This window comes from Phaseolus vulgaris, chromosome 11 (assembly GCF_000499845.2).
Source record: "Phaseolus vulgaris cultivar G19833 chromosome 11, P. vulgaris v2.0, whole genome shotgun sequence".
Taxonomy (NCBI): domain Eukaryota; kingdom Viridiplantae; phylum Streptophyta; class Magnoliopsida; order Fabales; family Fabaceae; genus Phaseolus; species Phaseolus vulgaris.
Window position 1 is genome coordinate 51,907,050 of NC_023749.2, and position 11,312 is coordinate 51,918,361.

At 33.8% G+C, this 11,312-nt stretch overlaps 1 protein-coding gene across 9 annotated transcripts; it reads right to left on the bottom strand.

Annotated features, from left to right (window-relative positions):
• Window positions 1-501: 501 nt before the first annotated feature.
• On the bottom strand, window positions 502-10,311 carry LOC137834763 (transcription factor TGA6-like). Of its 9 annotated transcripts, none has more exons than XM_068642976.1 (12): window positions 9,879-10,311; window positions 9,071-9,237; window positions 6,097-6,194; window positions 4,653-4,729; window positions 4,349-4,546; window positions 4,035-4,106; window positions 3,880-3,939; window positions 2,343-2,420; window positions 2,185-2,236; window positions 1,736-2,007; window positions 1,263-1,511; window positions 502-867 (listed from the first exon to the last, which is right to left on the bottom strand). In XM_068642976.1, exons 2-12 carry the CDS (start codon window positions 9,169-9,171, stop codon window positions 721-723), a joined length of 1,404 nt encoding a protein of 467 aa, XP_068499077.1. In that variant the 5' UTR covers window positions 9,172-9,237; window positions 9,879-10,311; the 3' UTR covers window positions 502-720. The 9 variants fall into 9 exon arrangements, with proteins under 9 accessions (XP_068499077.1, XP_068499370.1, XP_068499220.1 ...); XM_068643269.1 differs by having other exon boundaries at window positions 9,071-9,228; window positions 9,879-10,067; XM_068643119.1 differs by lacking the exon at window positions 9,879-10,311 and adding an exon at window positions 9,607-9,855.
• Window positions 10,312-11,312: the final 1,001 nt, after the last annotated feature.

Genomic DNA, 11,312 nt, shown 5'->3' on the forward strand with positions numbered 1-11,312 from the left:
ATTTTAGGGTTAATCTCGCTCTTTCCATAAATATATTGCTATAAAGATATATTAAAAAATATTTTTATTAGGTGAAATCTTACTCATTTTAAAACTTTCCTATACAAATAAAACTGTAATTATTTTGAAACTGAGGTAATATAACTTTAAACGATTCACGCGTTGCATTAAGTTTGTATAAGAATAAATGTATCCTAAAAGGAAAAGTATGATCACTGCAATCTTCCATAATTGTACACCTATTTTTGAAAATATTGGTATAAAGTGTATTATGAGAAGTGTACTTAAATCCCAATCATTTTCATTCTTAATCCTGCATGTAGTGAAGGGTAACACAGTGAATAAGCAGAGACTTGGTGTAAAGAAAAATGTTACATAGGGAGTTAAATAAAAGAGTAAAATCTAACCAATTTGTATGGATTCATGAGAAAACAATGGCAACTGAAACAACTCTTAAAATATTTCACAGCCAACTATATTTCTATGGAAGAAGCAAGGCCATTCAACAATTTCAATGGTGAATATTATTAGCAGACAACAAGCATACTTTGTGTCACCAATTTCGTTTCTAGACTATGTGACTCAATGAAGCACTAGCATCAGTGATACAAAGACTGCAATACAACACAAGCAAACTTGTCATAGTAAAACCTTTGGTGACCAAGTATTGCTGATAATGGATCCATGAAACTTAATTTAACATACTATTTACCACGCCCATCAATCTCTTGGGCGAGCCAGCCAGAGTGAACTCAGAGCACGCAGTCGTGAAAAATAGTCATGAATAGCGAGGAGGGCACGAGCCGATTGGCGAGTTGTCAGAATACGGTGCATTTGTTGTAGAGTCTGCTGGCGAAGATTGTCAGCCTTACAATAAACACCATGGAAAGAGTCATAAGCTAGATATAATATGAATAGTGTTGGCAACGCTAAATTGCCATGAGTTCAGACAAAAGCAAAAATCAGTACTAAATATGCAAATCTAGTCACACAGGAGATGAAAATTCTAGTGTAGACCAGTTCTAATAGTTATGCAAGCACAACATTGCATCCCCTTCCAACCAAAAATCTTTTGTTAATTACACATATCTTGAAATAATCTCATTATTATCCTTTTGGCATGTTTCTCTTTTGACATTTTTTCATTAATTATATCTTGAATAATATTGTTGTAACCTTATTATAAGTCATATTTTTCAATCAATCACCAAAACCATACCACTGTGCCAAGCTATTTGCATACAAGCACAAGAAGAATGTACCTGTCGAATGAACCCTTCAAGTGTCCCTAGCTTACCCATGGCCATAGCCATTTGACCCATGTAATTTGCCACATTCCCTGATGAACCAGATGAGGCAGGTGCTCCGGTGGACAGTGTCTCCGCAAGGGACTGTTGCAGTGCTTCCATGCCCTGAGACAATGCATCTTCTGCTTGTTGGGAAGACTGCTGCAAGTTGGTGATACCCATCAGCTGCTGCTCTGTAAGAGGTTCCAATTGATTTGCCAGCAGCTGCAACACAACCAAATTTGTAAGACTCATGTGAAATGTAAATAAAATGATTCGATACGTCAGAAACAAAAAACTAAGCTGTCATAGTTATAAGAAACTTGTACTTGAGGCTAATAAAACACATGAGAACTGGAAAGATTCTCATCACGAGAACACATAAGAGAATTTTACTCTGTATTTTGCAACCATGAGAACTGGAAAGAAAACGATCAGCATAACCTCACCTTGAGGAGTTCAGATGACCGAAAACCACCAAGCCACAAAAAACACCTCTCAGCAGGTGTTTTCCACATACCAGACAACAGATGGAAAACATCAGCCTTTGCAGCAACACCTTTCATCCTAAAAATCTCATCATAATGTGCCAATATACCATCAACAATCATGCGCAGTTCGGTGTCACTTGCATGAGAATTTACAGCTGCTCTTAGCTCATTTATTTGCCGATTCTGCTCTTCCAGCCACCTTGCATATTCTGCATCAAATTGCATTGCCCCTGGAAAATAATGTAATGAATGATTGTTATGGTATGGATAACCTAACATAACTATGGATAACAATTTTACTGAAATAACTCATTACAACACAACAGACACATATTATATACTACGTTTTAAACACATTTTTCAATTCAAACAATAGCAACAAGTAACTTATTTTAGAAGTGAGATACCATTTCCACTCAATGTATGTGCTTGATCACCCGAGCTTGATATGAAGATCCCCTACACAGGGAGAAACAAGATATTTTGTTTAAAATTAAACATGATTAGCAGGAAGAAAGAGCAGAGAATTAGGCCCAATTTAGCTGAGGATTAACTAAAACCTCACCTGCTGCCTAGCTCGCTGAAGCTCTTGCTCTAGTTGGGTCAGCTTCAAACGACTACTTTCTAACTGTTGGACATAGGCCTATGTAAAGAAGCCACAGAAGTATGAGGAAAATGAGCTTAAGCCTCATGGTCTTTTGCCTTGCATTTGAATAGAAAGTGGGCATGTAAACATAATTATTTCTTAGAACTGCCATAGAGGCCAAGAAGGTTTAAACATTACAAACAAACCATTGAATCAACTATATAAAACAAACTATCTTGACAGAAAACACAAGTAAAAAAACTTTCTAGAAGCAAAATACTGAACAAGACAGCAATATATCAATTTCCAATTCCTTTTTGCTATGAAGCACCTTCTTCAGATTCCAAAACAAAAAGGCAAACCAATAATGAAGGAAATTAGTTTTTGACACATTGGTAAGCTCCAACAACATACACAAAGGACTAGAAGATATTGTTACACTAGAGCAAGGCATCCCACATCCTGGTGCAATGTATAGTATTTTCATGTTCTTTGTTGTATCTAGCATCCTATCCTACTCTTCTTACAATATAACTCGAATTGTTATGATGTTTAAGTTTAATCAATGAATCTAATATTGATATGTAAAAGAGATATTTTGATAAAAAAAGTACACATTTAACTAAAGATTATTTTATATGCATATTACATTAAATGACATCTATTTAAGTAAAAGCAAGTTTAAATAACATGAAATCACTTTTTATTTTTTTATTTGAACTTTTAAAATTTAAATTTAGATGATAAGGAGATGAAAAAAAATTATATTAATTTAATTTTTTTCAATAAAGATATTGCCAGAAGTATATAAAATAGGAATTCAGACTACTATAAACATTATTTTATATATCAAAAGATTATATTGTATTTCAAAAACACACATTGCTTGAAAGTAATATTGACCGCGTAACTATTTGTATTGTTTAAAAGCATTTAAATTAAAATTACTCAAATAGTATATAATGCTTATTTTAATGAATACATTAAATGAATTTGTTATTTTATATATCATGAGTGAAGCGTTCAGAATATTTAATTACAAAACTCAGATAAAAAATATTGTAATTAATTAAAAAAGATTAATAAATTAAAGTAAAGTAAAGTAAAATTTGAATATAAATTTCAGGCCTCATAATTTATAGACACGACTCTGATCCTAGCAATTGTAGTTGAATTCAGACCACATGCAAATATCAAATTTCATGCTTAAAATGACTAATTTTCAACATAGATATATAGTCAAACTATAATATAAAAATTAGGGCAATCTTCACCTTATAAACCGTCTTTTAAAGTAAAATTAAACTCAAATCCACTTTCTAAGAAATATGGTCATATTCACAAAAATACATGGCAAAGTGAGAGTTACAAAGGGCCATTCACTATTTATTTCCTATTTGAACAACTAAAAAATCAATATGACATAATAACCATATTTATATGGGGAAACAAGAAAATATACACATTTATATGAATAAATATTAACCGAAAAAACATAAGTAAATACAATGCATACTTTCTTTCTCAAACGGCTTTTTCTTGCAGCTTCACGGTTCTGGGCGAGCCTGCGAAGAGTCTACAATAATATTTAAAAAAAATTATCATCATGTAACAAATACCATATGAAATTCTATATACATCCTATATAATAAAATTTATAAAATATTAAACCTTTTGATCCGATTTATCTTTCGACCTGTCACTAGAATCAGAAACAGCAGCAAGGGATTGATTTCTATCAAACTGCAAACACAGGGCACATCAAATGTTAGATTATCAAGAATATCAGTTTCTGTGCTGATTTAAGGAACAGAGTTAAAACGGCTTAAACATTTTATTTGAACACACTTCAGATTAAATTCAATCATGCACATGGGCACTTGTTGAAAAGTTCATTCTGAACTGGTTGCCAAATTGAGATTAGGAACTTAAGATAGCTTCAGTTGAACAGTAAGAGGAAACAGCATAAGGTAAAGAAACATCACCGGCTGATTTTTGTCATCAGTGTCGACATCTGTAGAAATATCAGTCCTGGGACTGGCATCAGCCATGGCAGACTCCTCCTGATTATCTGTATTACCAACTAAAATAGTGTCAGGATTTGACGATTGAACCTTCTGTAATCGCAACCTATGCAGCTCTGTTTGATTCGTCAATGGACTTTTATCAAGTGAAGTTGGCAACTACATCAAAGAGAAAATACAGAAAAGTTGAAAATAACCAGCTAAAACTTCACCTTACTTACTAGAGCAGAAAGTTCATTGGGTGAAAAGAACTAGAGAAACTCACCTGACCAAGGCTACTAATGTGAACAGAACCCGGAGAAATTGTTTGGCTACTTACTTTTAGTGAGTTGTAAATTGGGTCTGAATCAATGATTAGGAAAAATCATTAGCAAAGGTAAGCCTATAAAATTAACCATGTTTGTAGCAAAAATAAAATAAATAAAAAATAATTAAGTTATAAACATCCATTTCTAGGTGTTTAGCTAACAGTAGTATCTATGCTTTTACAGGTCTTGGAATGAGACTATTCCTTTTAGTCAATGATACCTTTGCCAAGTATGTTTGCCTCCCAACTTGTTTTCGCTTAAAAGTTACTTGATAGTTAAAGGCTCAAAATAAGAGGAGCAAGGATATGGACCACCTTGATAAGTGGTCCCAAACGGACCATAACCATCAGATTAATCTAATAATCATATGATTGTCCACACCAATCCCCACCCAATCCCAAAAACTTCTGGCTACTGTACTGGAGGCAGTTTCTGACTGGCGTTCGGTTTTTTTTTTTCACGAGACTTTTCTCCCCTAATTTATTTAATGTCTCTACTCTTTCTTTGACCTTCATCCTCTTCTTTGCTTTCATCATCTCACTCCCCTCAAACCCCAATCCCACCCTCATATCTCTTGATTTCCTTTTCCTATTTTTTGGCAATCTTATCCATCTTTTAACTCTCCATTCTGTGTTAGATGTAACGGGCTTGGCCCATATCTTTGTATTTTCTTATTTATAATGTGCTCAATACACACAAGGGATTCAGCCTACGCCTCTTTCTATTTTATTTTACACTTTGTCAGTGTGATCTCAATAAAACTCCTCAAAAGTTTGGATCAGGCCTAACTCAATTTTTCCTTGTCTTGTTTCTAGCCTTTTAATACCTTGCTCAATTTTCAACCTTTTTAAGGCCTTACAACACTTCCTTTCGTTTCTTACTTTTCTCAAACTCTTATTCCACCAGCCAGTTTTCTTATCTATTGGTCCAAACCCTTTATTTTACTCAAGATTACCTTCCTAACTTTCTTAAACATATCATCACAAATGAGGTTACAACTACCCTGTGAGTTCCAAACACCTTCCTCCAATAATCCCTTCTCAAAAGTCAAATGTTTATCACCCTTAAACAGTCACTACTTGTTTCATGGATTTATAACTTCTCAGCTTTTTACTTATTACTCTTGTGTGATATGACTCTCTTGCAATTACCATGTAATCCTTACAAAGCGACAGATCAGAACTCCTTACAAAAAAGATATCACTTTACAACCTCAAGATAAAGAAAGAGCAACCTTCCATAAATGCACAACTCCCTTTTTTTAGAAATGGTAATCAAAAACTAGACACACAAAAATAACAAGGTCTTATAAAGACAATTTGATGCTATCATAACATGAGATGATACAACATATTGACAGTTACATGTAAACTTTGTTATGTTGTATTGCAGAAATCTTACTTCCACTAAGGCAGACAGCATCCTCTACGCGATATGGCTGATCAAATGCACCAAAGTCAGAAACACGAAAAGAATCAATTGTGCTCCCCTCTGCATAGCTGAATACCATGCGTTGTCAGAATTATGCTAAAACATGGCAGTCTTTAAGTTTCATTTTAGTGAAAAAAATCATATAGAATAATAGAGGTCATCTATAAGTAGAACACAGAATCAAGTTTCCAAATTATATCCAAATCGATGACTTTCTTTCTAAAATGTTTATTCTACTCTCACTGAAACAAAGGCCATATTTCCAGTAAAAGGAGAAACTTGAGAGCACTTTTACTGAAAATGGAAAGGGAAACAAAATGAGCAAGGAGACGTGAAATAACAGAACACGTGAAAAAATAGTCTCAATAAGTGCAAAGGAACAGAGGTTAAACAGAGGTAACTTTTTATGGAATATTTTACACACGAAATAAAGGGTCAGAATGGGTTATTGAAGGCTATATGCCTATATCATGGTAATGACCCCATAGCACAAAGAAATTCGCTGGTGGCTGCTATTGAAAGCCACTCTGCTAGTTGAATTCCATTACAGTCAATGACCGTTCCACTCCGCTGCTCTGCTATTTGATAACAGTCCAGGATCAATCCACTCTGCAAATCCGGTATTGTGCCAAACCAACTATACCAAACTTTTACTACTCCAATATATCATATTTTTATCCTCCCACTCCCAACACTGTGTGAAATAACTTATCTAAAGATACTCATTAATTAATAGTAACCATGCACATACTACATATTATCCTTAGTCCTCAGGAATAATTTGCAGACTACTTTCTCTTACCTCGTCTACATATTATCCTTAGTCCTCAGGAATAATTTGCAGACTACTTTCTCTTACCTCGTCCAGCTTCTTGTATAATTTGTTGTGTGACGTAAATTTCCAATATCGTATGAGTGAAATTATGACAATCATGAAGTCATGGTCTTTTCTGTCGATTATTCTTAGCTTCCCAAAAAATCTCCAGCTACAACTCCCAAGATAAGACCAACACCTCTCAATTCAGGAATATATGCATTCACCTACGTACTTCTTTTGCCTACCTGAATTGACATTGTTAAACCTCCCTTGGAAAAACACTACTGTCATACTGACCTCAAACTCCTGAGTTTCACTAACAGAAAATCCTGAAAAGGTCCCTAATTCAGCATTAATGAAATTATGACGAGCTCCATTATCAATGAGGAATAGAATTGGGCATCCTTCAAGATAGCCTTCCATCTTCATTGTCTAATGGGTGGGTTTGCTCCATGAACATACATTATGTTCCATACCATTTCTGAATCTCCATTAGTTGTTTTTCTTCTACTGCCAAAAGTAAATCAGTAGTTAGTTTTCTTCCTTCCTATCTTGACAACTGTGGCTGCACATTGAGTCACCTATGAGTCGGACTGTGAAGCTGCCCAGACTTGGAACACAACCCTTTGTTTCTCCAATCCAATATACACAAGCTCGTCATAGGACAGATGCCACAGCCCCTTGAACAATCATACATCCTCCATATGAGACGTAAGTCTTATACCTTGCAATTGGATTGGATACTAACAGGATGTCCTCCCGCAATTGTCGGAGCAAAAAGTTTGTATATTGATCATTGGGAATGATGGCATTTGAGTAAGCGAAACCCATCTGACTGGGAAATCGTCTTAGAAGGATGGAAGCTCAATTTGCTTAGAATTGAGGCAACACTCACGGTCATCCCAAAAAAGCCACTAGATAGGCCTTTTCTTATCCTTGTGCCAAATCTAGAGAAGGATGAATGTGGTTATTGTTGTAGGTGTTGGACTCCCTTTCAGATCTCAGACTGGTATATGGCTAGCTGAAAGAGTGTTAGTAATGTCCTCACCTGGTCAGCAAGGATCCCAGCTTGGCAGGTTGATCTTTCAGCTGAGTTGTGTAATCCTTTAACATTGAATCATGACTCTGCTGTAACACATCCTGGCCTTTGAAGAGAAGTCTCAACATTGTCACACAAGTCTCCAAGGCATCAAAGCATTGTGAAGCCATGCAAGTTTGCATAGAACGAAAATCCCCATTAATCCCAAATAACTCTCAACAAAAGCACCAATTGATAGGTACTCACACCTCTCTAATGAAAAAGGGAGAATTATATGAATTGTGAACATAGAGAAGTACAAAAACGTAAGAGCAATACTTGCTCCCAGCCAAGGATAGCATCTCTGGCCCAATGAGATTCCAAAGGAAAATGAAAAATTGTTATCTCTCACATAAACTATGCTCATTATCAACTAACTTGTTATCCTTTCACTCGTATATTTTCTAATTTCAAATCTACAAAATGGCAGAATATTAGCCATCTTCCCACAAGTGCAAACTTACAAGCGCTTTATGGCGTCCATGGAGTATATGTATACCTATGGTGCTATAAACAACTGCTGAAGGTTTTGTGTGAAACCTTGAGCAACTGTAGCATTTGTGAGTGCAGTTGCTATGTGGATCCCTAGGCATATCTTGAACTGAAAGCCACCTTCACAAAGGATTGGGGATTCAAGAAGAGAGGTGCTTATATCCAATTACAAAGGCATGAGTCCATTTGGGCACCACTAGTTTGTATAGATTTATTCTAGCAAACTGATAATATAACAGAGCCTTTCAGTATTATTTACTCCCTATTCAGAACAAAAGAAACCCACGCAACCACAAATATCACAATGCTATAGATATTCTAAGTATAACCCAACATCAATAATGGACAAATAAACATCTCAATGCAAATCAGAAAGAAGCTTCTCATGTATCACTAGTGTAAGCAGACATCGCATGACACCTAATTCAATTAATAAGTAAAACCAAGATTCACAACGAAAATTCAACAGAAAGAAAAGAAAATTATTGAAGAAACAACGAAGATTTCTCCACTAATGCAATTCCTAAACCAAGAACAATTGCAAAGAGGAAATTTACCTAGAATTGGAAATGGGTAACTCAGAATTGAAGCTCGGCATTCCTCTTTCAGCTCCCTTGTCATCTTCAACACCAAAACCCCTGGTAGTTCTACTCCCCATACATTATTTTCACCATCACATCATCAATTCCCCAGTAGCTCAACAAAACAGGAAAACCTAAAAGCCCTAACCCAAAATAAAACAACAAATTCAATAACAAAATGGCTGCTTCAGTAAAGTTAAAACCAACTACTAGGAAATTCTCAGACGTAGCACAAAGCAAAACAGAATCAGAAACAAACATAGAACAAAACCAATCCTAACACCCCAAAACAGAAATTGCTATTACATCCTCAGAAACCATAAAGTGAATGCCAATCAGAAGAACACGGTGAATACCAGACACAAAGAAAAACAAAATCACAAACTATAGCAGCGCCAAAAACCCTTAAGCTGCAGAATGAACTCCCTTGAGCAAAAAATCACAAACTCGTGTGTGAAAAAAGTTCAAACTTTAGCACATCCGTGTGCACCCACAAGCCGCCCCCAACTTACCGAAAATGAGAACACAGCCCACCAAACCAAGTGCTCCAAAGTCAAAGCAACACACTTTGAGAAGAAAAAGACCAATTTGACACCACCCCAGATGTCCCAAATAAAAAATAATAATAATTTAAAATAAATAAACAAAAAAAACACCAAATCTAAGTTCAGCTAGATCAAATTTCAAAAAATCATCTGGTCCCAGTTGCACTAAAATCCACCATGAACATCACAGTATTTACTCATGCAACATAAAACTATAGTAAAAGATGAAGCAAACCCACCTTGTAATTCTGATGATGATGATGATGGTACTGTTCAACCTTGTATGTAGTTATTGGATTTTAAGATTTAAGTAAGGAAGGAAACCGATGGAAGAGAGAGAAAGAGGAGAGAGAAAGAGGAGAGAGAGAGAGGAACAGGGATGCTACCAATCTCTGGATGTCTTCTTCTGCTAAAATCTTCCACTTTCCAAGAACTAATGATTTCTTAATTAAATTTTTATGGTAAAGTTTTAGTGCTTTAACATGTATTATTATCAGTATTTTATTTCTGCTAATTAATATTTTTCTTTGACATTTTTATGTTGAAACAATTTTCAATATTATGTTGGAAGCATCTTTTCAATAGTTTTAAAAAAAGATAGATGATCAATTTTTTTTCCTACTAGAGATTCTGCTGGATAATTTTGTTTAATGCAATTGTGTTTTTTTGGACAAGAGAATTGGGTGTTAGTTCTTTTTTAAAATATATTTTTTTCTTTTAATTTTTAATTTATTAATTTTAAACTCCTCAGCTTGGTTATTGTTAATTTTCATTCTAAATTTTGAGAATTATATAATTTTGTTTAATTTTAATTTTGGGTACCTTTATATTTTATATTTGTGTTAATCAAACTATTTCTTCTAGTATCTTTGGTAAATATGTCAATTTCAAGATTCAATTGGATAAAGTAAAAGAAATAACATATATGTAAAATTAAATTAAAAAATTGTACATGTTTCCAATTTAAAGGCTACCATTATAGAAAAAAATCACATATTAAGAATAAAATAAGATCACTCTAATAATAAATAAAATTATCTTTCTAAACCTAAAAAGCAATCTTACTTAAAAAAGAGAATGATCACTGTTAACTACAATCCTTTATGGGGAACTTGAACAAGTATTTTTAATTAAATCAGAATAATTTATTGTAGTTTATTATTTGTGTTTATTTTTTTCAATATAATTGGAAATTATAAATTTCCCGTGTGTGTTGCTAAATTTTAATTTTAATTATTTCTTTAGTTTTATTCTATTTTATTTTTTATATTAAAAAGCTATTTTAATTATAACACAGTATTGGAACCTTTTATAGTCTTTTTTTTTAACTCTTGTCGATAAAACTAGTAGAAACTAACGAGTTAACAAATAATATAAAATTAAAAATAATATTTTATTAACAGAACTTCAAAAAAAATAAAATGTCTTAATTATATTTTACTTCTATATGTGATTTATTTATTTATTTATTCTCTTTTTTATTTTTTTGAAAAGTATTACTATTAGAGAATCAAAGTTAGGAGATGTACTAACACAAATTATCTTCTCTTTGTCACAAAGTTTGGATATTTTGAAGTTAATCGTATGGTTGTCATTACATTTTAATTACATTTGTTGCGATAATAGTATAGATGACAAAGTGTGTCAGGTCCGACTAGTCCGGTAATCCGTCA

Coding starts and splice junctions, on each gene's coding strand:
- LOC137834763 (XM_068642976.1), bottom strand. CDS start 9,171: ATGGGGAGTAGAACTACCAGGGGTTTTGGTGTTGAAGATGACAAGGGA. Junction 4,547..4,652: donor ACATTAGTAGCCTTGGTCAG/GTGAGTTTCTCT, acceptor TCTTTGATGTAG/TTGCCAACTTCACTTGATAA. Junction 3,940..4,034: donor AAGATAAATCGGATCAAAAG/GTTTAATATTTT, acceptor ATATTATTGTAG/ACTCTTCGCAGGCTCGCCCA.